This window comes from Epinephelus lanceolatus, chromosome 14, assembly GCF_041903045.1.
Source record: "Epinephelus lanceolatus isolate andai-2023 chromosome 14, ASM4190304v1, whole genome shotgun sequence".
Classification (NCBI taxonomy): Eukaryota; Metazoa; Chordata; class Actinopteri; order Perciformes; family Serranidae; genus Epinephelus; species Epinephelus lanceolatus.
The window spans coordinates 8,333,483-8,361,198 of record NC_135747.1 but is presented as its reverse complement, the minus strand read 5'-3'; the positions used below and the strand labels follow the sequence as shown (position 1 = coordinate 8,361,198).

The following is a 27,716-nucleotide window of genomic DNA, read 5'->3' as shown; positions in this document are numbered from 1 at the left end:
TTGCGGACGTGTTCCAGCTTCAAAACATTTGTTGGTGAAGTAATGAAAACATAATTCATTTTCTTATGTTACACTACTTGAAATAGTTACATTGCTTATTACATTTTCAAAAGCATAACTAACTACTTTTGTAACCTATTACATTTCAAAAGTAACTCACCCAACACTGGTTGTGAAATGCATCTTATTGTCAGGTTCTGCACACTGTTACCAAATGTATGAAAATAGGGGGCTTTATGCAATAGCCTACTCTGGGTGGAGGCAGTGGTTCACATACTGTATAAAGAGTAACGAATTATCCTGTTACAACTAATAAATAATTAATAATAATTTAGAACTTGTTTCTCACAACGGTAGAGTACATTTGGATTCTGTTGTTTGGATTTTATGACACTGTATCTTGATGAGAGTAAGGAACTGACTAATATAAACTAGATCAGTTTTATGCTGCTTTGCAAATATTAAATCTGTGCAGGTCTCTCACGATGACATAACGACAAACGGTGAGGCATGCCTGGTCCTGGATCGACTTACACATCCCACACACCTCATCCGGTTGACCTATTCAAAGTAAATAAATATGTCCACCCACTCTTCACTCTCCGGGAATCACGTGGTTCTCGACAAATGCTGCAGAAGCACGTATCAAGGTATCAAGCAAGAAGCAGTCAGGCGCAGACGCTTTACTTCCGATGGATTCCAAAATAAAAGCTCCATAAACTTCTGCTGTATGTCTGTAGACCTTGCAATGCCTCATCAAGGGCTGCGGGGGGCAGATGAACAAACCTTGAATAATTTAAGTGACGATGATGTGGATGAGTGCGTTAGTTAACGTCAGCACGGTACACTACAGACAACATAAACATGTTTAAATTGTTTTATATACAATAGAGGCCTTACAATCAGTCAATATAATTCAAAACCAAGTCGTCACAGACTAAGAATAAAAACAAATTAATCTAAGAACAATTATGAATATATATAAATACAATAAACAGCACCTCAAGCCATATTTTTTTAAAATGAATTCATTGCTCAAAGTTGTATATCTGTCCAAAATGTTCCTTTGCCACCTCTGAAATGATTATTTTACATGTTTGTATCTGCTTAACAATAATGGAGGACTTCAATGTCCTAAATGGCAGTGCTATTACTGGGCTGCCCAACTAAGAACCATTATGTTTTCATTTTCATCTCATAATTGCCATCTTAAATGAAGAAAGAATTCTATATAATAATATTTGAATATGATAAATATATGGTTTGAAGTTAATAGATATTAAGATATCCCCAACTCCTTACGTTGTTGTTGACTCATCTGGGCCAATACTGGGATTACACCAGGGCAACTGGATGCAGCTTTTTCCAGTTTGGGTTGATGAAGGGATTAAGATCTAAGCAGATTTATACAATACCAATACATTTATGTCTTTTGGGAAAATGTTTTGACAGATAATATTTCTAGAAACATTACCTACAAATAAGAGTGTTTAATGTGCAATTATATAACCCCAGTTACATTACAAAAATACAATGAAAATATTCCTGATGTGTGAAATGCAATGAGTTTAAAGGTACTCTGTTTTTGTGAAACTCAATAAAACATCAAAAAGGTATTCTATTCCACTGCATATGGGAGTGTGAACACATAAAGACATTTTAGGAATATGTGAACAGTATGACAGATGAAATCCAGAATATCAGTTTATCTCTACCAGCAATGATTTAAATCACATTTATAACCTCAAGATGCCTGACTGAAAAGAAAAGAGTATACATTCACAGACTTTTGAATCTAACAGGTAAAACATCCTCTGCTTTACAATGGGAGAACAACAGTGTGCCAAGTATTAATAGTTAGTTTAAAAGAAATGACAAGAAATTAGTCAGTGGAAAAGATGACTAATATGGTGTGGGATGAGTATAGGTTTTTTTGGGGAGTGTGGAGTCCCGTCATATATTGCCTTCATATATTTTCTCTCTTATTGAACTAAAATTTCATTTGATCTTTTTCAACATATCCACTTGGTTTACCATCCTTGTTTAAAGTTTCTGTATGTTTGTGTTTGTGAATGCTAAGTTAATATTCAACAAAAATACTGAAGAAAAAAAAGCTCAAGCAATGAATCCCATTCAACCACACAGACCTGTTTAAACACAGCAAATGCTTCATGATAACAAAGATGTAGACACTGATTGGAGATTGGAGTGCTTCACCTCACTTTACTCTGAATATGGAGAACTCATCTGTAAAACAAAAATGAGAACAACATTAGCAGAATGTATAGAGGACTCATGTAAAAAAACAAAAAAACAAAAAAAATCAAAGTAAAAATAATAAGTGAAAAGAAACTACAGTGTGGGTGTTCATGGTAATGAAGGAGCATGTCACCCATTGCAACAGTGTGGCCAACTAATTTGTTTTTAACAGTTTCTGGACAACAATGGAGCTCATAGCTCAGAGGAATAAAATATACATCAGGTTTTGGATACACACAGAATACTTGTACCTGTAGAATCAATTCACTGTTGGTTTGGTCTTTTCGTGAGTTTACTGACAATAAGAAAGAACACAGAATATTGCCAGTCTTTCTTTTACAACAGAATTGGTAGCCTATAAAAGACAAAGCATGCAAACTTACGGTGTCAATGTTGAAGCATAGACTCTCGCTGAGCATGTCAAACTCCCCAGGAGTCATTGGTGGTTCAGGAGACTGACAAGGAGGTGGTGTGGTGCTTGCTTGAGAGCTGTAGTAACAGCACAAAGAAGATTATACAAGTGATGGGACTGCATCTGTGTTATGTAGTATTTTCTGGATAATTTGTAGGTTGCATTGACAGCACAAAAAATAATCGACATCTATTCACCAACTTTGGTCCAATAATTCAGTGTCAGGGTAAGATATATGATGAAATTTTTCCAAAAAAATTAACTACAGTACAAAGTAACTTGGGGTCTCATGTAGTCTTAAAATGAACTCACCGCAGTTCTGAGATGGGGATCAGGGTAGATGGTATGTATGGATAGGCTGGAATTTTAACAGAGATATGGGAGAGATTAGTGTTGTTGTAGTGTTGCCTGCAATCTAGTCAGCCAGCAAAGATTCAAAACAAGCCCTAAAAAACATGAACTCTGATGCCTAATTGACACTGCATGGCTCAGCTTGGCTCAGATCAACTCAACTCACTCCTGTTACCAGGTCCTTTTCTGTATTTTATTTTCCACTGCAGATAGTGCCCCTTAGGTGTAGACAGGATTTCAGCTGATTGCCCTACACTTGATGAACCCTTCATTGGCAACCAAACAAAGGAACATCTGCATAATTTTCCAGGCTACCATTCTTTAAAATCTTGGTCGAGTAAATACGAACTTGTGGTTGCTATTGATGGTAGTTTGGCTATTTAGAAATCTTCTTTTTTGCAGATTTTTGCAGGATGTCTCGTGTCATGCAAGTGATGATTAGTGATGATTCTCTTTGACCAATAAGGGGATGCAGTGGGTACTATCCACAGCTTATACAAAAAAGAATGAGTCGAGTTGAGTAGAGCCGTGCCATACCACGCAGTTGAAATGCTGCATGAATGAAGAAATGGTTTTGCACTCTTGCCTTTGCTTGGCTGACTGTTGTACAGCCGTCCAAAGGCCTCATCTTTGGGGATGTCGGGGTAGAGGAATTTGAGTGGGTTCTCTGGGACAACTCCGTCTGAGATCACTTTGTAGTCTCGTATGATGTCGGCAAATGGGAGAGCGCTAAGCCTGTTTTTAGTGTATGGCTCAACAGAGTTGAACTTCACCTCTCCTGTTGTAAAAAGGCAGTGTTAGCAAAGCAGAGCAGTAGATCAAGTAAAGACAATAGGCTAAAAATACAAGTTTATGAGCCAAATGTACAGGGTTTTCCTCACCATTTTCGCTGTGGTCCACCCAGGTGAAAGTAATCCCTCCAAGATGGCTCTCACTGAAGCGTAAGAGGAATGTGCCCGGCTCTCTGTCCTTTAGCAGAGTGCGCTCCATCTCTTTACTCACAAAGCCCATGATGTAGCTGCATGGATGGTGTTGGTAAAAGATAAAAAGAAAACAATCACTTTTTCCTGCTTCTTCTAACACTTTAAATATTGCACTTCCATTTCTTACAGTGACATTCATCAGTTGTGTTGTGTAACTTTGTCTTTTGTACTACCTATTTCATACAACTGAAGCTTATAAAATATAGATAACAAGAAAATTAAGTAGGGAAAAAGGCAAAAAATGTTACAACTATTGCAGTTTTAAAACTTGTACCCCCTTTACCTTAGAATGTTAAAGCAATTTTTTTTTAAGTAGCTGCTTTTCGTGATTGTGTTTTGAGCTTTTCCATTTTAAACTTGCAAAAAGAGGAACTGGATACTAGTAGTTTCTGATTATTATTTAGCTTTTATTAATTGTCTTGTAAACTGCAGGTCTGACATGCTGCTACTTTCTTTTCCTGTAAGTCAGTCACTAACTGAACAACATTTGCAAGCAGCTTCACATATAAAATTGTGTCACTACAACACCTAATGTGCAATAAATGTTGAACTAATTAAAAGTATTACGGGTTGAGTTTCTTTGTTTGACCCTAACCAGAAACTAGAATTACTTGTATGCCTCTGAGAACCTGTCAAGTTGCACTTACAGTTTACATCCATGTCTGTTAAATCATGATGCTTCACACACATCTTCCCTCCTACAGCACAGAGGATCTATACAATCAGCACAGTTTCAAGGTGGACACCCAAGATTAGTGTCTCCAATTCTGTATCTGACCAAATGTCTTCTCTTTAACTCCTAACTTATGACACTGAGTAATGGCTGGAAACAGGTTTTTGCAGAACGTTATGACGTAACAGTGAAGCTGACCTTTGACCCTTTGAATATAAAATGTCATCACTTCATCATTTTATCCTATTAGACATTTGTGTGAAATTTTGTCATACTTAGCGTATGAGTTCCTGAGCTATGGCCAAAAAATATTTCTTGTGGCACAGTGATCTCAATCTTTGCCCACCAAAATCTAATCAGTTCATTGTTGAGTCCAAGTATGTGTCTTTGAGCACTCCCTAAAGGTGTTCTTGTGATATTGCGTTCATGAGAATGGGACAAGTGGATGGACAGACAGACGTACAGAGGGACAGACAACCCTAAAACATATCGTCTCCGGCCACGGATATCACCAATGTGAAGGCATAACAATGGCTTAAAATGCAATAGACTATTCTTATCCAGTGAATTATATAAACATCATAAGAAAAGCAGTCCTAATGCATAGCAGAGATTTATTGGGACAGTGAGGTGGGGTGAGACACAGCAAGTTAGCCAGTGGTTTACTTCTCATTCCAGACTGGCAGCAAGTGCTTCTTGATAAGCTCCAGGATGGAGTCCAGCCACATCCAGAAACTGAATGGCTTTCCTGGAATATTCTCCTTGAAGAATGCAGGACACATAAAAGAGGTACAATGAGTAGTTTTCTGACATTTAAACATCACATTATCTAAGATAGACATGAAATGGAATTACAAAATATGTCCAGGCTAAACATTACAGTATGGGGCACAGAATGTGCTTTCCTATTGACCACCAGATGGCACAAGTAGATTGAACATGAGACCACATGGTACTTTGTGGTAATTTTACCTTATTAATAAACACTTACCTTTGAAAACTTAGACCAGGACACTTGATAGTCACTACAGGAGGCATGCTGACCTACAATAATATACAGTAAATAACATAAATAAGGCCAGTATCAGCTATCATGCCAACATACACCCATGTGATCTAGATACAAGTTTTCTTTTGTTTCAGTCATCCAAAACTCGACTATGATGATTTGATTTTAAAAAATGGAGGGCAAACATACCGAGAAGCTTCTCTCCCAGCATGGTGAGCTGCTCCTTGTTGAGGCCTTGACCTGCAAAGGTGGAGAACTGCCAACTGAGGACCTCAGAGAGCTGGCTCCAGGTGGCCCGAGGTGGGTTCCCAAAGAACGCCAAATTCTGTGGATTATGGGAAACAAGAGGAAAAGGGTAAGAGAAGGGAAGTGCGTATATGGAAGTAATTTCTGAAAACATCTCTTAAAATAATATAATGCAATACAATTAAACTGCACCACAAAAACTACACTCTCTAAAATGACCGTAAAATTTAATTAACTGCTGTCTGTAAAACCTTCATGAAGGTAGAAATTATTGCAGGACTGTTTTATTAGACTGCACTGGTTTAAGATAGGTGTACCTAATAAACTGGCTAGTGTAAGTAGCACTTTTCAATATATGCTTTTGTCACAGCGTGTTAACTCACCCTTGGCTCATCAGTCAAAAGGTTATACCACATGACAGACGCCCAGCCTCCAGGCAGCTGGCTCACGTTGGAAATGACCACCAGAGGCAGAGAACACGTCTGAAACAATTCACATACAGAATAAGCAAACTGCAGCATCAACAACAGAGAGCCCCACATCAAGACAAATCTAGACTATTTCTGACCTCTAGATCAATGGTAAGGCCCTGCATTGTGAAGCAAGCCTCAAAACTGAGAGAGTGAAGTTCCTCGGTCACAGAGAGGAGACCCTGTAAGACACAAAAAACACGTCTGTTTCAGAGTCTATGCCTCTAGCACTGCATTATAACTTGAAATTAATTCAGTGGAACAATTTTAGAAAAATATTAGTATCTTTAGACAATAATAGTAATGACATAGTTGAAATTGCTTATTTAATTCAGAATACAATGCACAAACATACATACACAGTAACAGTAACATAGGTATTCAGCATACATTAAAGGTGCTTTATGTAACTCTGGAGAACAATAGTTGGTTGTTGAGTCTCATTCCTAGGTCGTCAAATACAGACGTTATAGGCTGATAGTTAGGTGCTACTACCAAGCCAAGGTCATTAACTCATCTGCATTTCTTACCTCATTCCCCTTTGTGCCATTGATATATTTCTTTTCTTTCAGCTGCTGTAAGACACAAGCTTAATGTCAAAAGAATGATCAAAAACTGATTGAAAAATTCAACAGTTCTCCACTTTGACAAATAAATAGCAAAAATAAATAGAGAGTTTGTCACATTACAGAAAAATATATTATTAATCACTGAGCCAAATTTGAATATTTAAAGTAATTTGCAAGTATATAAAATTTGGTTTCAAAATCATGAAAGAAAAAGCAGTAGGCCTATTCTCTGCTCTGAAATGCTGGAGGCGTGTCCGCTGAAGGAGCTGAGCTGAAGGGGGAGCTGCTGCGAAGTGACAGACTCTCGTTAGCAGCTAACCCAATAGCACAGCACACACACCCCAAGGTCACTCAAAAAAGGCTGGGACACAGTCTTTGACCCCATGGGAGCTATGGCGTATGACATGCAAAATATAGCTGCGATGTTGGAGGGTTACATCAGACGGTGCTAGAAATAAAGGGACAGTGCCCACTCAGGTGCTCTTTGGGTGTGCACAGCCTGACAGAACTTTTGGGTACACACAATTGGATGGCAGCCAATATGCAGCTGAATGTTTGCATATAACAGGCATTTGTTTATGGCCTTTTATTACTGAATTTTTCCAACAACTACAGAATTGTAATTCCCACTGCTATCTTTATTTATCATACAAAAATATTCTGACCTAAGGCTGACTACAGATGCCTCAGTGAAATGAATCAATCATCCCCCATGTTCTACGGTAGTACACAAGCTATTGAGCCTTGTGGCAACTGCACACCAGATTTCATTGCGAATTTGTTGTACCCCAATGATATGACGTTATATGATTCCCTGACTTCTCTTTTTATCCTCCTTGATACACCCTGAACCGAAGAACAAAAGAGCTGTGGTGCAGCAACAGTCTCTCGTTCAGTAGCTTATGTTAACAAAGCACACAACCACAGTGGTAAGCCATAACTGCTGGTGGGCTGGGTAGCCGATTCAGGCTTAAGTACTGAAAGTGTTTTTACATAATTGTGGCATTTAACAGAGCTTTTTATTCATGTATTAGACTGAAAAAGCTAAGAGCGCTTGAGAAATGTAGCACACTGATGCTACGAGCTAGTTTTTCTTAAGTGAGTGAGGGGTTACATTAGGGATGGTTGCATTTTGTCATCGAGCTATGATTTAAGACCCACCCAAAAATTCCTGGACATGAAAATGGTTAAAAAACAGTTCCGCAATCTAACTCCATAATTCAGTGCGACACAGTTCCCAGTCTTTTCTCTCAACAAGTATTGTCTAACATGAATGTGCTTAGAAAGAAACTACTGATTTTACAGTTCACAGACTTCCAAATCTAGGTGCAGGTGAAACTTTATTAAGTCGACTAATACTGTATGATAGCCACTGAGAGGTTACATAATGACTTTTTCATAAAGTGATAATACTAACAATAAATGGCACTTTAGCATAAACAATATCAGACAGTGAATAGTTTGTCTTACCAGGTGTCTAAACTCCACTGAGAGGCAGCCATTTGAGTAGTCCTCAATGTCCATAACTTTAGTGTTGTTGGTGAGGATGAAAAACTGACGACTTCTGAGGAGAAAAAGAAGGTAAAACAAAGAAGCCTCATGGATTTGTCAATTTCTACTTTTTTTTTGTAATTCTCTCCTAATAACTCCCTTTCTGCAATTCTCTTTAACCCTTACCACTATAAGAATGCAGCTGTAGCTGCTGAAATGTACAGTTTGTTTTCTGAATACATGCGGTTTAAAACAGAGTTTTGTGTATGGCTTCAAAATAAAAACTCCAATCTCAGAACCATCTTTAACTACAGTATGAAGGACAACTTGTTTTCAGATTACTGGAACAACTATCTTAATACCTTTTGTCTGCCAGTAAATGCAGAAAATAGTCAGGGTTTTTAAGTATTTTGAAAGAAACTGTAACAAAAATGAGCTGAAAGAAAGAGAGGTTTTGTGTAATGTTTATGTCACAGGTAACAAAAGAAATTCATATATAAAAAGACACATTTATTTTGATACTTGCTTCTGAAGTGGGCAACAAAATTCAGATGAACACTTTTCTCCAAACAGATCTGAGGCATTTAGGAATGAAACCATTTCTTGAAGCAGTAAAGTGAATTTGTATAATGTTTGCAGTACTGAATGCAGTATGAAAACCACGGCTCCTCAAACCTTCTAACTTGCTGCTACCGCTGTTATCTGTGTTAAAATCAAACATCAGCAGTATGTCCTATTATAAGGATGTTTGTACTCACACTCTGCCAGGGGGGAGGTCCCTAGAGACACACACATACACACAAACATAAAGATTAGCACTCAGACGAAAATTCATCTGAAGAATATGACTTTACAGTGCAGATAAACAGATGGAATACTTTATAGTTATTTACACTTATGTATATTTAAGTATTTTTATTGACCTAAAAGTGAAAATCAGTTGCAAAAATTAAACAATTTCTCACTTATCAAATGTTGTTTTCACTTTCAGCTGATAATCCACTTCTGGAAGTTTAACCAGGAGTCTGGGAAAAATCGGGAAAAGAAAAAGAAAATTAATTAAACTCCCAACCAATATTACTACTTATTATTGAAGTAAATATATAAATATATATATATATATATATATATATAAATACCTGACTTTGGTGGTGAATTGTACTCCGGTCTTGATGATGAGGGGTTTCTGTGGGTGTGTGGGCATGCATGGCTGCTTCTCCACCACAAATGAACTGAAAACAAACCACACCTCATATGATTTACACTGTTATCACCATGTTCACTTGAGAGATTGTGCCTGTAGAGCATTCAAGTCACCAGTTGGTTGTTTAGGTTCTGTATTTTGCACCTTACTACATTGTGCAATGTGTTGTTAGTGCTGCAACTACAGAAGGAAGTCATTCATGCATGTCAGAGTTCTCAGTCTTCCATGTGCAGTTTGTATATGTTGACAGACATGAAAACTTTAAACTTTTAAAGGCTAGAATTAGCACCTTGTTGTTGCACTTACAGTTTACATCCATGTCTGTGAAAACATTGAAGCTTTACGCACATCTTTCCCCTGGCAGCGCAGCAGATGTATACAATCAGCACAGTTTCAAGGTGGACACTCAAGATTAGTGTCACCAATTCAATATCTGACCAAATGTCTTCTCTGCTGTTATGAGTAATAGCTAGAAAGGTGTTTTTGCAGAATGTTATGATATTACAGTGAAGCTGACCTTTGAACTTCTGAATATAAAATACCATTTTGTTCTGTGAGACATTATTGTAAAATGTTGTCATGAATGAATAAAGTCTTGCATTATGGCCCAAAACCTATTTTGTGAAGTCACAATGGCGTTGACATTGACCTCCAAATTCTAATCAGTTCATTCTTAAGTCCAAGAGGACGTTTGTGCCAAATTTAAGGAAACTCCCTCTAAGTGTTCTTGATATAGCACATTAACAAGAATGAGTCTGATGCAAGGCCACAGTGACCTTTGACCACCAAAATCTTATCAGATCAGGACTCCAAGTGAACGTTTGTGCCAAATTCAAAGACATTCCCTCACAGCGTTCTTTAGGTTTTCACGTTAACAAGAATGACACCAAGCAAGGTCATAATGACCTTGACCTTTGACAACTAAAGTCTGATCAGTCCATTGGTGAATCCAGGTGGATGTTTGTGCCAAATTTCCCTTTCACCGTTCATGTTCACAAGAATTAGATGGATGGACGTACATATATATGGATGGACAGACGGCTAAGGCTGATGCTTGCCCAGAGGAATAAATTGTGAAAACTGGTTTCAAAATAATGTAAGGTAATAAATGTATAATTAAAATATACTTTGGTGGAACTTAACAATTCAAAATACAGGGATTATAAGATGTCATTAATAAGTTATTAATAATCACTTACGACTAAAACTAATGACCTATTTTTTTTTAATTCCCCAAAATTCCCATCATGCTTACACACTGATCTGATCTGAACCGTTAAAAGTTGACTTCCCTCAGGTGCTGCTATTCAGATCTCTGTTTCTAATCTGTGTTGTCTTGGAAATGGAAACATGTAAAACCAGAGACACCTCACCAAAATGCAAAATAAAAGTTTTGTATATCAGAGTGCAGTGTCATCATCAAAGCATATAATTATATTAATTATAAAAAGGTGTAGGAAAACAAATGGAGAGTAACTATTTCTGCATTATGTTACACTGTATTGTGTTTTTCAATAACCTGTAATACTTTTGTTTGTGTCTAATGTTGTGTTGTGTGGTGTTTAGAGTACCTCTTGATGAGGTGATAGATGAGGTATTTGACTCGCTCTTCCATCTGAGGTTTCTGCAAGGGGATTGGATCACTTTCATAGGTGACCTTCAGGACCAGTTCCCCCAGTTTGTCCAGCTGACGCTTGATCTGGAAGAGACTCTGGGCTGTCAGAGTAAACCTGGAAAATGAGAGGGTAAGGAACAGTGCTTATTCATTTACATGACTGTCATGGCAAATTATGCAATATAAAAGTATTTGAATGTCACCATGTATACTAATATTAACTGTATGAATGTCTGATTCATCTGTGGTCATGGTTAGGTATTTTCGGAGGCCTCAGAGTCATTCAGTGTCTACATGCAGGCATGTGAAGAGGCTCCAGTGTGTCTGAAGGTTAAGATACTGTAAGATTAAGACCTTTTAGATCATTAGATTCCAATGTTAGACACATCTGCGTGAAGTGTGAAATACACTTTGTAAGGCTGAATCATTGTTCTTTGACTATGTTTTTTGTATGTCTCTGTCCATGCACATGTGCTGTGCCAAAAGCCTCTCTGATCAGATTTTTTAAACATATATTCAAGTAAGAATAAATGTGGCTCATGGGGTTTATTAAATGAAGATTGACCAAGGGTACAATATTTTCTACATCACTGGCCTTCAAATATTATGTTATGCTGATCTGGGTTTAGCCATTGTTGTTGAGAATTAACACTGGAAACAAATGGACGTAACAACAATTGAAGCAGAGTTCCTCAGCCTCAGCTGAACAGATACAGGTTAGAAGGGGCCTACTAGTAGGTTCAGAAGGCTGTTGTCAGCCCATTATCTGCCATTGCCAGGAGCAGTATTGTTAGCTTTAGGCCCGAGTAGTAAGTGGTTAAGTTCAGAAGAAACGTCATGGTTTGTGTTAAAATAGGCGCGATAGTTATGTTACTCAACTTAACATAACGTTAGGACCTTATGCACATCAGTATGGGACAGGAACACCGGTCTCTTGCAAGTCCAGCTGGTGGAAAGCAGACATGCTCCTGTCATAATAACTACCACCACCAAAGGTCTGCACCAACAGGTATGTATAGCAGTCAGGAGCCCTTTTTGAATAGGAATTGTGCAAATTTGCAGGAAAGCCCAATCAGTCTTCGTTCAGCATTGGCAGTATAAAAACAAAACCGGGGAGTGCAACAAAATACTGCCTGCCTACTTTTGTTCATACAGAATGTGCCTTTTTCAGGGCAATGGGGGGCGTGAGGAAGTAACAAAACGTGGAGCTCAGCGTGTGACGTAAACAGTGACGTACTCCGAGGGAAGCCGCGGCTGGTCAGTCCTTTGGTGATTCTCTCATAAGTTGGCCCATCCTTCACCATTCCCATCTTTTGACGGTTAATGGCCTCTTCGTTTGTGAGGGCAAGGAGGGTGCGCAGTTCCTTGTCTCCCCAGTTGCTCACCTTTACATTGTCTTTCAGGTTTGCATTTCCCTCTTGCTACTAGCTGCTCATTCCTGCTATCAGCTGTTTCCTGTCAGTCCACAGCCAGTGGGCACGTGCTGCGTCATCAACAGCTTCTCCCACAAGTCATCAACAGCCCCTCCCGTCAAAAACAAAACTTTATATAAGGAAGGCTGGATTGAAAGGGGTATAATTTTTGTTGCGGATTTATTTGAAGATAATGGCAATCTTTATAGTATAAACAAAATCCTTTCCAGTCAAATTCAAAGAATTTGCTTCTGTTGTAAAGACCATTCCTCAGAATATGCTCGGGTTAATGAAGTGTCACTTAACTTATCAAAAGATTGAGGTTCAGACACCTTCTCTCACAATTAGAGGGATTGATATACCAATAAGCATGTTAGGAATACACTTCATAGCTATAATAAGATCTCCCCCAGAGGAAAGTTCTTCTGGAATTCACAATTATTCGATATTAATTGGCGTAAAACATGGTTGTGCCCCTTTAAATTCTGTATTTCAAATAAAATAAGAGAACTTCAGTTCAAAATACTACACAACATTTATCCTTGTAACAACACAATTTCCAGGTTCACAGACTTGGATGATAAATGCACTTTTTGTGGGACTGAGTCAGAGACAATTGCACATTTATTCTGCATTTGCCCTGTGTCATCTGTCTTTTGGAGGGTTTTTTAGAAATATATCTATGAAAAAACTAGACATATCATCACAGTCGGTCTGAAGGATAGGCTAGGGATTGTTGCAAGGCTAGGGATTGTTGCAGTCTAAAATGGCCAATTTTACAGCAGCTTTTACTAAAAAATTGTGATGCATGTAGTTGTGATGCACATTGAGACGTTTTTTTGCAATTAAATCACAGGAGCAATTTAAAATTGTAAAAACAGTTGCAAAATTCTTCTTGTATAATTCATTAAAAATCAAAGGTAACTTGTTTTAGTGAGAATGAATCCACACCGTTCTGAGTCTGTGATGTACACTACACTAAAGTTACCACTAACCTGCATATTTAGTCTACCTCACATTGATCTTTCAGCACATACAATATGGAGGCAACAGCCTCGGTCATGGTGACTTGTCTGTTGTCAATGTGTTTCATTCTCCGGGTGTGTTTTGCTGTCAAGGGATGACTTTTGTTTGTGTTTCACCTCAACGTTGCATGTGATGCAAAACAGTTTACCCCCGCTTTCATAAAGAACGTCAGAGATTTACCTTGCATGGTCTTTTGCAGTAATATTTTTTAGTAAATATGAGCCATTGTGTTGCATGTGTCTGCATCTTCACAACCAAAAACAATGAAGTGAGTTTGGTAAGGTTACATGGGGGACTGCTATGATTGGTGAAAGTCACAGGAAACAGTGGTTATTGGTCAAATTTGTGTAAAAATTACATTGATTGGAGACAACTGCAAGTTCACACAAAATTCACTGGGATTGGTTACATTTGCGTTAATTGTTGTGATCCCGATGTTGCAACAACCTTAAGGGGCTGTCTATGAGGATGATAACTACCCATAATGCCCATTCAATCCAGTAAAACTCTCAAAGCTTGTGCCAAAAGTATATTACAATCATGTAGGGCTGAAATGTTCCTACAATCTACAATAGATTAAGATTAAAGTTCCACTGATTGTCACACACCCGAGTGTGTGTTGTTGTTGTTAATCATGGAACTTTACTAAAGTAAACACTGGCATAAGAGTCATGATTTTAGTGAACATTAAGCTCATTACCAACTCTGCAGCTGGTCCAGGCCAGTGAGCAGCGGACCACCAATGGCAGCAATCTGTTGTCTGCGCTTCCAGTCTTGCAGCTCAGGGTTTAGCTGAGAGGTCATGAGGTCATCAATCTCTTTGATCACAACATCCATCTTTGACAAGATCTCCTAACAAAGATAGGTAAAACAGCTGCATTGGTTTATGAACTGCAAACTTGTCATTATTAAACAGACGAGGTGTCTGCATTTTTATATTTGGAGACATTTTGGAGAGATTCCCTCATCCCTTCCCTCATCCCTCATATGTTAGACCTTTGCATGAATGCGTACCTTCCTTTTAAAGTCGAGCCTGTTCAGCATTTCTTGCAGTCTTGTTACTTCCTGTTTCATCATCTCAGACTTCTGTCGAGTATCTGTTGATTCTGAAACACACACACACACACACACACACACACACACACATGCACACGTACACACACGCACACCAGAAATAGTTTTGGGTACATTCTTGTTTGTTGCAGGCTGTGCATTTTTTTTTTTTTACACAGCAGTAAGAAATAACACCCTTTTTTTCACAACTCGTGTGCACATGGTATAACAGGACCCACCTCGAGACTGTAGCGTCTTGTAGCGGAAATCAAAGTCATCCTGCATGTCCTCGATGTATTTTACAGCCTGGTCCATCAACTACACACAAACAGACATAGTTTTTAAGTTAATTTCATAAGATGAAATGCAGTAATTTCTTTGTTTTATATCTTCCCTGAAATGTTTGTGTGCTTCAGGTACCTGTACACTGCCCCTGATTATCCCAACTCTGTTATCCATGTTCTTCTGCCTCTCAAAGGCCACAGAGTTCTGCAATGATTTCTCCAGTGGACCCTGTGGGCAAATATTCTGTCTTTAAGTCTGCACTGAGTGCTTCAACCACTGTGCAAAAATACGAAAATATGAAACAATAGTCTACAGCCATGCTAGGAGCTGTGTGAGGCTGTACAGAGGAGGAAAGGTATTCACCACTGTACGTGATCAACACCTTTACCTCTAGGCCACCAGGATGTACCATCACCAAAGTTACAAGGATTCATCTTCTGGGGACCATATCTGTAACAATGTACATGGCAATCCGTCTAATAACTTTACAGTTATCTAGAACAAAGTGATGGACCAACCAACATCGCCATCCCTAGATCAGCATTGGCAGCAATGCTAAAAACAGATAATTTCCAGTAAACTTCTGTCAACAAAATCCACCTTGTGCATTAATGCTGTGCCACAGTTACACGACTTAGAAGACTGGGGCACATAAAACATTTCTTAGGGGCAGAAAATTGTTAGTGGTTGAGTAACACCAGTGGACAGAGTCTTGAGTCTAGTCTGTCTCTTTCAAGTGGCAGCCTCTGAGGCTCGCCAAAAGCTAAAGCTAAAAGGTTTGACCTCTGTAGATAATTGTAACATCCATAACAACTGTACAGAGCTTGTTTTTATATAACTCAACCATTTACATTTTATTAAGGCTTAAAGTTATGCATAATTAAAGGTATGGCCATTTTGAGTGAAAGGTTGTCTGGCAATAGTGTCCTCAGGCTCTCAGTAAGATCCACCCCTCGCTTCTCCACAGCTCTATTTTCTCATTTATATCTTTAATATCAGAGATCCACCTTTGCCTTCAAAGATTCTCTGTTAGCTGACAAGTAATCTCTACAAACAGGTATCTGCATATGCTCTGTGGGCGACAGGATAAGATTTTGGTATTGGTAGCATTTTGAATTCTGTTAGTAGTCTGTCTGTATAGTTTGTTTGAGTAGTGTTGATCAACCTGGTTTGAGGGGCAGGTAAACAGTCCGCACAGAACGCATTGGCTGAAATGCAGTCCCACAACCCATCAGCTATTGTCTGACAAGGAGTTAGTGCTATACTTGCTTTTTTTGTTAATTTGTCTGCATTTATATGTAGACATCTGTATATAGAAATAAGATCAAATGACTGGTGCATGGAAGAGGAAGTCTTGACCTGGATATCTGCAGGCTTCCCCGGATCAGCCTGAAGTATTGGCCCTCGTTTTATCTCTGTCAGACAGATAAACGATGCGCTCTGAGATTGTCTGGCTGGATTATGCTGTTGTTCTTTGATCTAAACCAATGAGAAAATATTACTGCCTATAGAAACAGATTGTATCTTAACCCTTCTGTTTCGCTTCATACCAACAAGTATTAACTGAAGGTTTTTCAAAACATTTATAATTTCAGTAACTATTGCTGTTTTCTAAGTCTGATTTCTGCAAGTCCAGTATTTTTTAGGAATGTTTTTTGTTTTCTACCTAAAATCATCATGTATTATCTTTAATTGTCCATTTTGTTAGGTTATTGCAGCAATATAATTACATAAGCAATGTAAATTTAATGCCATTTCTTGGGAATCAAGTGAAGCGGTTAGGACTGTGGGGGTGTATTAATACAGCACTGTTTTCCTGGTAGCAGCTCTGATTTACCAGCAGCAGCTGTTATTAAGGAACCAGAGGGACTTTCCCTTTGGGCAAGACAATGAGACAAACCTGTTCCTGCATGCAGGCACTGGAGAGGATACGACGCTCTTCCCTGAGGCAGGTAGAGATAACCCTGGCCATGACAACTGGGGTTGTCGTGTATTTCACCTGTGGACACACACACAGAATATTCCAGGTTACAAAAGAGCACATGCGCTTGGATTTCATCAATGTTAGCATAGAAAACAGCATAATTAGTTTATATTTTTGACTTAGTTAGTCGACAGTATCTATTTATCTTTCCATCCAGAATAACCAGTCCCGTGAGGAGGATGATTAGTTTTCACATTGATTTGTCGTCATTGGTCTCATACACATGAGGTTTTTACTGGAAGTACTTTAACGTATTTCGTCAGAAAAGGAATGAGGCTCAACCTGACTCAAGAAATCAAAAGACCATACTTCAGTCATTAATGAAAGTATAAATGGGAGGCATGTAGCCAAAGGTGTGCACAGATACCTGGAGTACAACCAGTTTTTTTCCCGAGGGCGTTCTAGCCTCTAACCGTAACGTTCATTAGAATCTCAGGGAGAACATTTTGAGGGTGTGATCCTCATTTATAACGGAAACAAACTGCGTAAACAAAAACAGGAATGAGTGCTTTGCAACTATTAGATTTAAGAAAGATGCTTTTAAAAGACATCATTCCTGGAAAGAATTAGTTGTTAATTTTTTGATTTTCAGCATCTAACACGTATAGAGTTTAACATTGTGTTGTTGATATGTGCTTGTTTGTGTTGGTTGTGTTTGTAAACTAGTACTGTTTTAAAGAGCGTTCAGTACCTTGTTAATGATTGGTAATTAGCCAAACATCAGCCTAATAACCAAGACAATTTCAAGGACTAATTTCTTTGAAATTAATCAGAGCTTGAAGCCCTTTTTTCAATGAAAGTGTTAAGATTATTTATTATGGAGCAGATCATTTTTAAGTGCTACATCAGCAACTTCCTATAGCACTTCCATAAAGTTAAGGGACTTGCATGAGACTGTCACAAAGTCATAAAGAATCATAAAAAAAACATAGTCAAAATAGCCAAAACTAGCACATGCATGCAGGTTTTTTTAAACATGAGAAACCCCACTAAAATGGGCAATAGACTCTTCTCCAATTGCCAGTAGACCAGAGCCGTGTACATGGCTCTGTAGCAGATGCGTATGTCTTTCTGATTTTTTTTTTTTTTTTTTTTGTGCTGGTGTGTCATGTTTCACATCATAGACAGGCCATAAAAGACACTGGTAAAGAGTAGAACGCAGCACAGCGGTCAGTAAAAATGTGACAGCGGTTACTTCATTTTTATATATGTTACTTATTCAGTCTCTCTTTCAAAACCCGTGCAGACTAATTTTAAACAATGTCTGAGTATTGCTAGGATGGAGATGAATGGAAATTCTAGATGGGCTGTGGCAAATGGGCAAAAATGAGCACATCCACCCAGGTGTGGTATTTCCATCACCGCCTCAAGGGGTGGGGCCGGTAAGCACCAGTGACCTGGAATGAATGCCAATTGTTACCATTCCCATTAAACCCAAAAGCCAAATATTAGTGGGTGTCAGTGTTTTTTGTCCAGTGGGAAAGACTGCCATAAGCTGTCTCCATTGTCATTTACATGAATTTGGCAGTCCATTCAACTGGCCTCACAACAACAGACCACGTGTGACCACACAGCTCAGGATCTCCACATTCAGCATCACCTGCAAGATCATCTGATACCTGCCACCCGAACAAATTTCTGCACAAACCATGGGAAACGATCGCAGGGGAGCAAAACTGCATGCTTGTCATCATCAATAGGGCCTTAACCTGGCAGCAGCTTGTCATTGTAACAGATAAATCCTGGTTTACACTGTACCAGGCAGATGGCAGACAGCATGTTCCCCACTGTGCAGGCGAGTGGTTTGCTTGAGATTTACATGAAGAGTGTGGTGTTGTTTTGCTCATCAACCTTTTCAAAAACTCGCTTAGAAAAGTACGAAAATTTTTGCTGTGGGAAGAGGGAACTTTTTCTCTCGCCTCCTGGTGTGACTAAGTTTTCATGCATCAGCATCATTGTACACCCACACACTCACTTTCATTACAGTAACAATAACATTTAGCATTGGAAAGCAGCACATTAGTTTGGTTTAGTGTTTCTAGCAATCACAAACTCACTTCTCTTTTTAGTTGACCAGCATTATTTAACAAAACAGTATTATGGAAACATCTTAGAGATCACTTGTCAGTCAAACCAGTGTGCTGGCATTTTCTTACATTTCTGATAAACATCAGTGATCAAACAAAAATGTTAAATGCATCCTTTTATGTGTGGCAGAAGGGTTTTCCTAAGGAAGATTCTGCTTGAATGTGGCCGATAAGAAAATCAAATGGAAGAAAGATTCAAACAAACAAATTGCTACAGTTTGAATCAATAAAACAAACTCCACTCACTCGTCGTCGACAACAACAACAACAACCCTCAAGCGCCCTTGACTACCGCACAGGAGTAACTACTTCCTCAGAGAAGTGTTGACTTTGACACATACAAGCACATGTTCAAACACACAGGAAACAGTGGTATGAGCCTCATGGGTTTGTTCTGCAAAGGTATGTGTCTTTTCCAGAATGAAATGTGTACTGAGGCACATGACGTTTTTGAGCTCTTACCACAACATCCTGTAAAGCCCCTGGACCACACTCTGCACGCTCATGAACTCACAGAGAGAATACCACCAAAACATGATAACATGAAAGAAAGTGACAGTGGAAGTCTTTTTTCCCTCAACACATCATTATTGTACTATGTGCAAGTATTTTAGCAAGCAACAACAGAATGCAATGTTTGTTAAAAAATAGATTTTCTTAAAATTTGCATGAAATGCCAAAACATCATATCAGTACTTGCATAGCCTTTCCTCTCTTCCTTTGACATTTGAGTCTCTTAACAGTAAAAAAGTCTCTGCCGCTCTCAGGTAACACAGAAAAACAACACAGAGATAGAAACCAGTAACACATTTGACTTCCCATTCACCTACAGCACACATCCGCCATAGACCAAAAATCTACTTCTCCTTTTTACAGATGCATAAAATTTGACGGCTACAAATGATCAACATCATGGTTGAACTAATGCCACAATGAAGCGTGCAACTTTTATGTTTACGGGGAGTGATAATAGTGTAGGGGGAGTTATGGAGCAAACAATTTTCATAAGATTTTTTTCATACAAGTGAACAAGTCACTAGGAAGGAAAGTGTCTCATCTTGTTATGATGATGAAGAAAATGACCAGCCTGAAGAGTACTGTAATGAAATCAGATTTCTATACAGGCATATGGGCAAAGTGCTGCGAGTAGACTTGGACATACAGATAAGACTAGAAACTAGATGGACAGTATATTGCCCTACAGCTTTTGCCTTTCCTTCCCCAAAGTATTGCAAATACCATGGATCTGCAGAAATCTGTCTTCTATCCTATTAAGAATGTTCCCTTTCCCTGCTTTTGGAGACCTGCTTCCCATTTTGTAACCTCACACCTTTAGCCTTGAGCCATTTGGATCCCTCTACCCCACGTTGAACAGTTGGGCCAAAGTCCCACCAGTTGTTCAGTAACACGTTCTTCCCTCTTACTTTCTTTGTAATGATGTATGTCAACAAAAACATCCAAGTCAAAGGATCTAGTGCACAGTCATATCTTTTCACAGACTTTTGATGCTACCTTTGGAAGTGCTCTAGCACTTCCTGTGTTTACTTGTTGATGCTACTGTCTGTCTGAATATATTGCTTTCTCATATTGCACATATGGTGAAAGTTGTATATGAAATACTGTATGTGTATGTCAGACTACAAAATTAATTTCAGATGTTAGAAGAGTATAGAGTAAACTGCAATGTGATGTAAAAAACTAGGAACAAAGGACTGCATTGTTCAAGTATTACTGCAGGACATCAACTTTAAAAATGTTGGTTAGAATATCAAAAATGGAGTAAATGGTGATTATGACATAACTAGGACATGGAAGGATGAAGGGAGTGTGGCACACCTGTAGTTGCTGTTGTATGATTTTCATGTTGTGTCTCTGTAGGAAGTTCTGCTCCTGTGAGCGCACCCTATCCAACTGGGCCAGCAGGTTGGTGAACAGCACCGCTGCCATTGACTCGTCGCTAGCTGCTGTGTCCCTGAAAAACAGACAGTGTGTGACGTTTAGGAGATTCCCAGTAAAACCCTGGAATAAGAAGATAGCTGATAATATTAATAACATTTTTTAAAAAAATACACTCTGATTAAGTAATTCTGTATGAGTGCTATCAGTTTTTAGTTAAACTTTTGAAGTGAAACTTAACAATCAGTGGTAACATAGCTGCTTCAAAGTTAATTATAGAAATGTACAGCTTCAGTACCTAGAGATCATGGAGATCATGAAAGCTGGTAATAGTAAACTGAACCCAGTTGGTTACTCTGATTTGTAATGAAGTCTTAAGTGTTTCTATGAGCCTGTGAACGGGCTGTTTGGCATGGAAGCTTGCGTATAGGTAGCTGTTAATATACATGCATACATAATGTTAGTATGTAGAGAGCAATGTTGCATTTACCAATTTGGTACTCAAAAATCAGAAAAACTTTTGAAGCTGCATTAATTGATTTTTTTACCACTTGGAGCAGCAAAACCAACTGAAAACATATCATTGGGTGTATTATCAATTTATAAGCAGCAGACACGACATTAGCATTCATTTGTGGTCATGTGATCTAATGACTGTAAGTCCAATATTCAGTTTCTTTTAGCTTTGCTTTGTTCTCTAGCAAGTGCTGATTTCAACACTTAGTTAGCAACATGATCCTCTTGAAATATGCGAAATAACCACAACCTCTGAATCACATGGTGGTGGCACAGTTAGGTTTAGGCACCAAAACTACTTGGTTAGGTTTGAAAAAAGATCATGTTTTAGGTTAAAATATCTATGTGTGTTATATATAGAATGTAAAGACGTCATGAGGTGACCTAAGTACGCCAAGTGACGTGATGTAACTACATACTGGACGTAAGAACATTGAGATAAAAGAAACCACAGTCTCCCAGTTGAAAGTCCGGTGTTTGTTTGAGCTGTACACAGTGCCATCCTCCTCCCTACATGGAGTTTCGAGTGCGGTGGTTAATGAACCAAGGAATTCATGTGTCCACCACGACAAAGGATCCTCATTGGTGCTCCACTGGCAGTGTTTCTGAGGTAGGCAACCTTTATATACTGGTTTGTGTAAAAAGGTTTTTTTGACTATATGTTAATTTAAATTTGACTCTAGTAAAAATGTCTTCTTTGTGAACATACATAGGCTACAGTTTTTCACAACAGCTGTTGTTTTTATAACAAGCTGCCCTGTTCATGCTGTTATTTTACGTTGAGCATTTATTCGTTATTTCATATGTAGCCTGCATGATAACAAAATGTTTTCTGGCTTTCGCAAATGTATGTTTAAAGTAAATATTGACATTTCAGTAGTACATAGGCTAATAAAAACACAGCTGAGATGACAGGGCTTCAGTTAGGCACAACCACAATTTAATATCATTTTTATAGTTTTGGAAATATTTCCAGTTACGTGGCTGCGGTGGTTGCACAGGCAGATTTGCATATCACAGAAGACTGGGTTGTTGACCTTGGCACAGTTTTGCTCTCTCTGAATGCAGTAGTAGTAGTTTGTTAACTGCATTTGATGATTTGTGTTAGGCAGGTAAGGTATAATGTGTTTTATCACTGTTTTTTGTCACTTAGAGGAGCAGCAAGCTTGATGACAGTAAAGTTGAGTCCTGCAAAACCAAAACAATAAGCTGAGAGATACTAAAAACAAGTTGTAATTTAAAGGGTCAGGTTTCTCACTTATTCTCATTTTTTTTTTCATCTTGTGAGCTGTCTGTCTCTGATATAGGGCTACCTGCTTCAACCCCAATGCAATAAATGTAATATGTGTTTTTTCTGTAATTTCGGTGATAAGTCTTTACAGATTAAACGGTACTTGCTTTTGTGTGTTAAAAATACGAAGAAAGGGCAACCTCCCACACACATTCACACAGAGCAGGACTCACCAATCTTGAGACTCGATCCAGCTGGACAGACCTTGTCGGATGTCCATGGGGAAGTTATCATCATACAGATAATCCACATGTTCCAGGAGTCTGATCTCCAACTGCTGAATCTGTTTCCACTGGCTCATGCTGCCCTGCATAGAGACAACACAATACATACAGAAATCAGCCCGTTATCAACATGCCCTTAAAGTAAAAAAAAAAAAAAAAAAAAAACACACAGTAGGTCAATTATTTTACTTTTATTCTAGAATTTATGACACATATATTATTGTAATAATTTGTCTGGTAGTTCAGTGCTAGTTTTCTCATATTTGTTACCTGTGCTGTTTGTGCGATGCTTCTCCGTCAGTGTTGCTCACCATGTGCACTTGTTTCCCTCTTTGACTTTCGTTTTTTAATGTTCAGGAAGCGACATCATTTACCGTCAGGGGCAGTACACAGGTAGGTAGGAAACCCGCCCACCCAATCACTGCACGCACGAACACACACACACACACACACACGCACACACACACACACGCACACACACACACACACACACACACACACACACCATTTTTGTGTGTGGTGATAGAGGAATAAGATAACCCTTTACCGGTAATACGATCATACGTCACAAGAAATGTGAGACTGTACATCAAGCTAGAAACTCCATATTTTAAGGGCAAAGAAAGTAAACCCCCTTGAATCCCGTTAGTTCCGTTTGTACGAAACTCCAAACAAAAATCAGGACATTTAATATGCTGTCTGCTTTTGTTCATTCCTTAAAAAATCCTCTTTGAACAGGAATATCCTTTATGAATAATAAGGTATAAGTATTTTGTTACAATTCCATTTTATATGTACTTCAAGTTTTTTTGCGTTTGTTTACCAAAATCGGAGGGGAAAAGACATTTCAGAGCTTTAAATTAATTGTGTTTCTTTCAAATGATAAGATACCTTAGCTATTGTCCTGTATGTTTTCAGGAAAAAAAAATACTAATTTTGCAAAATGTTCTATTTTAGAATACTGTAATGGATTATAATTACTGATGCATATGAACTTTACTTAAATGTTAAAGCTGGTAAAGGTGGGGCTTGTTTTTTACCATATACTCTGTCGGGAAGTAGCAATTCTGTCTTTATTAAAAAACATTAGAATTAAGTGTATGCTAATTATGTTTGTATTATTAAGAAGAATCTGCAATGTAACTCGTAATTAAAGCTATCAAATAGTATAGTGGAAACAATATGTCCCTCTGAGATGTAGTGGAGTACAAGCATAGAATAGCAGAAAATGGAGATACTCAAGTTAAGTGCAAGTATCTCAAAACTGAGTGTGCTCAGTTACTTTTTACCACTAAGCACAAATACAACATACAATAGTATAAGTTGTTTTCAAAGGTTACTCAGATATGTACAGGCATTCTCATTTCCAGCTATTCAATATCTAAACAGACAAGTCACTTGTTTGACATCTTGTTTCATGTTGATATCAACAATATCAAATATCAAATACCTCCTTTGACTTTCAAAAGATAGGGGAATTAAATTCACTGGACACTCTGAAGCCATTGCTCTTTTCCAGGAGGATCAGCTTTATACCAGCATTTTTGTTATAGCACACAATTTGACCTTTTTCAGTTTATTTCCTCTAAACCTCTTGGAACCTCTGGGAAAATATATATATATATATATATATAGATATATATATATATATATATATATATATATATGAAACTATATATTTATATATGAAAGATTTATGTCTCATAGGGACCAATGGGCTTTGAGCTGAGAGCCACAGACAGGGTAGCAAAATCAGGAAGTATCGAGAGATGACTTAAACGTCATTGGTTTTGGTCTTTAATGGCTTTTTTGGAAAATAATATCAGTACTGAATAGCACTAGCTGCCAGCCCATTCTGTGCAGCATAGTCAAAAGTCACCTGACTTGTTTTTTTTCCCCTTGCTCTTTCTCAGCTCATTAGAGCTGCTGGAGGCTGTAGGCTACTGATAAGAAATTTTAGTCACAAAGCCAAGCAACAGATTTTCCAAAAGATAAATACTTGGTTGTTTAACAAATCCACTGCACAATAAAACCTGTTTTTAACATGTTTCCTAAGTTGCAACAATTTTTCCTTATCCAAGAGGATAGCTGGGGGTGACATGTCTTTTCCTTTAATTCGTACAACACGAACCAAAATTGCCTCATAAATGTACAAAAGTTAAATTAACTTAATTAGTTTCTCCTCCTCCCTAAACACACTCCTCCATCTTTTTCACCAAGATGCAGGCCCAGAGTGGGGTGGAGCTGTCCATGCTAGGCTTGTGGAGTTTAGGGAGGGTCAGTAGGGCATGGAGAGCTTCCTCAGAGATCTGAGCACCATCTTCCCCCAGGAACGCTGGCTCCAGATAAACCATGAAATAGGCAAGACTGGCTTCACCTGCCAGTTCCTCAAGCAGGATCAGCTTAAGACCCTCAGCCTGATTAACACTGAGTTTATACAGTGGTACTGGAGGTCTCTTCTAGCAGATATTAACTTCATATCACTAGTTTCAGTTTATGTCTAATTGCAGAGGCTTGTGCAATTTGGAAAGAATTGATTTAATTGAGTAATGTCATAATTTTCAGGTTTTGGGGTGGATTGTTTTCCAGATGTATTTAGAATTACTCAGTTTTTCTGTGGCAAATACTTTAGTTTCTGACAAAGAAAGCTATCAAGAGTTGATAATGAATTATGTTTTGTCATGGCCAGATGGAGGAGTAGTTCAGTGGGAAACTAAGAAGAAAAATTAGAAGAAAGAAGAACTTACAGTCTACAGACCAAACACTGCAATGGTTTTGATGGCATGTGAGTCATTTAATTCATCTTTAGAGAAAATGCCAGTGTCAATAAGACAAGTTTCTCTAAAAACGATTTTCTTTTTACTGTTATATTTCCGATAGATTCCAGGTGACAGTATTTCTAGATTTCAAAATAAAGGATTTGAAAGTAAAACTGTAGATAAAAAAATATACACAGATAACAAACTATGCAAAGGCAGGCCCTCTGAACCTTTTTTTAGGGGGCAAGTTAGAAGTAAATGGACACACACACACACACACACACACAAATTGCTCTCCAATTATAGTAGTAGGATGACTTTTTTTTTATGTCTTATTATGACTTTTATTGGCTTTTTGTATCTAACATTTAATGCTTGAGTTATACTTGCTTAGCCTGAGTGCATATGAAGGTTTTATAAAGTAATTCTTAATTTCTTTAGGCTTTAATGTACTTTTCCTCATTAGGGCTCAGAAAGCAATTAAGGGAGAAACACTAATAACCAATCTGACACTCTCAGAATAAAAGTACTTAAGGCATGTGTTGTATTGAGTTTACTCAAAATGATGTGTACACTTTGTTTAAGAGATTTAGGATCACTAGCCAGGTACTATGTGGATGATTGTTTAATGGCACACAAACAGTATATGAGTCTAACTTGAGATCAATAGTTAATGAGACAAAGGGATAATGTGGCTTTTAAAATTTCAGTTAAATCATTTTGTGATTGCGTGAGGCCTGTTTATTTCATTGCATAAGTTGTTAATTGCTGAACTTTAACAACGCTAAATAACAGGTCTAAACATGCAGTTATATCTTCTTCTTCTTTTTAATGGCAACTTTCAACCAGGCAGTTTGACATATCCTATTAGAGGTTTTAAAGTGGATCTCCCATGTTGCCTAACATGTGAGACCACAAGTTTTATTACTAGAGGATATTGAAATTTTATGGGCGATAACTGTAACTCTCTTTAATAAATCTACTTAATGAATTGATCACTGATTGATGGCTCATCGTATTATCTATGATGATATCATTCAAGCTGTTGCTGCCAGTCTGCTTCATTACGTGTGTGTGTGTGTGTGTGTGTGTGTGTGTATATATATATATATATATATATGTGTGTTTATTCTTGGGAGATTGTTCTGGCAAAGCTAAAGAGAGGTGACTCATGATACAGAAACAGATTTGATACAGATAGCATACTATAATTAAATTAAATTAATTATTAATGATAATTAGTCAACAAGTGTACATCAGATGTCATAATATTATTCATGTTGCCATGCAGATCTGCTGCACTCATACTGTATTTAAGCATATTCATATCTATCCCTCGCTGTTTATTATTACCTTTATAAATACAAATCTGCACTGTTCTGCTTTTGGCACTTATGATTACAGGCTAAACTGCACTTTGTTCTCTCAGTACTTGTACTCTGTTGACAATAAAGTTGAATCTAATCTAACTGAAACTACAGAGAGATCTTTTTTTCTCCCTCTGTGACAAATATGATCTGTTTTGTAACTGTTTAGGCAGAGAAAATCACAATGAATCAAACATTTTCAACTCTGGTTTCCATTCACTCATATCAGAACAAGTCTGTGCCCAAATAAAACCCAGTTTTTAAGGGAATAGTCTGACATTTCAGGAAATTCTGTTTGGTCAATCAGATGGGAAGATTCAAATTTTTTTTTATCTCTTTTAGATCAGCTTAGCTACACTCCTAACTGGGATACAGTATGACAGTTCTGTCTGATATATTCCAGTGCTGATTATTGGCAATGGTGGAAAAAGTTTTCAGACCTTTCGTTCGTTCATTTTTTTTTTCTTTTGAAATGCCATTTGAAGCTGTGTGTAGCCTATTACAGATTTCAAACTTAAGATATTAGCAGATACA

General features: G+C 37.9%; 1 protein-coding gene across 2 annotated transcripts; it reads right to left on the bottom strand.

Moving 5' to 3' along the window:
* Window positions 1–863: 863 nt before the first annotated feature.
* Window positions 864–23,474, bottom strand: stat4 (signal transducer and activator of transcription 4). 2 transcript variants are annotated; one of them, XM_078174306.1, is made up of 24 exons: window positions 23,327–23,474; window positions 23,006–23,139; window positions 20,966–21,101; window positions 16,959–17,057; window positions 15,194–15,286; window positions 15,013–15,091; window positions 14,735–14,826; window positions 14,421–14,572; window positions 11,239–11,397; window positions 9,603–9,695; window positions 9,429–9,488; window positions 9,222–9,242; window positions 8,443–8,536; window positions 6,934–6,978; window positions 6,502–6,585; window positions 6,317–6,415; window positions 5,877–6,012; window positions 5,670–5,722; window positions 5,345–5,439; window positions 3,904–4,040; window positions 3,609–3,800; window positions 2,984–3,029; window positions 2,643–2,748; window positions 864–2,247 (listed from the first exon to the last, which is right to left on the bottom strand). In XM_078174306.1, exons 2-24 carry the CDS (start codon window positions 23,131–23,133, stop codon window positions 2,224–2,226), a joined length of 2,223 nt encoding a protein of 740 aa, XP_078030432.1. In that variant the 5' UTR covers window positions 23,134–23,139; window positions 23,327–23,474; the 3' UTR covers window positions 864–2,223. The 2 variants fall into 2 exon arrangements, with proteins under 2 accessions (XP_078030432.1, XP_078030433.1); XM_078174307.1 differs by having other exon boundaries at window positions 8,443–8,533.
* Between the last annotated feature and the right edge of the window lie 4,242 nt (window positions 23,475–27,716).

What these genes read in the sequence shown, in the direction of transcription:
- stat4 (XM_078174306.1), bottom strand. Translation starts at nt 23,133, where the DNA reads ATGAGCCAGTGGAAACAGATTCAGCAGTTGGAGATCAGACTCCTGGAA. An exon ending in TCATACAACAGCAACTACAG is followed by an intron (nt 17,058 to 20,965) that starts GTGTGCCACACT and finishes GTGTGTCCACAG; the next exon opens with GTGAAATACACGACAACCCC. An exon ending in TTTTGACTGATGAGCCAAGG is followed by an intron (nt 6,013 to 6,316) that starts GTGAGTTAACAC and finishes CATAATCCACAG; the next exon opens with AATTTGGCGTTCTTTGGGAA.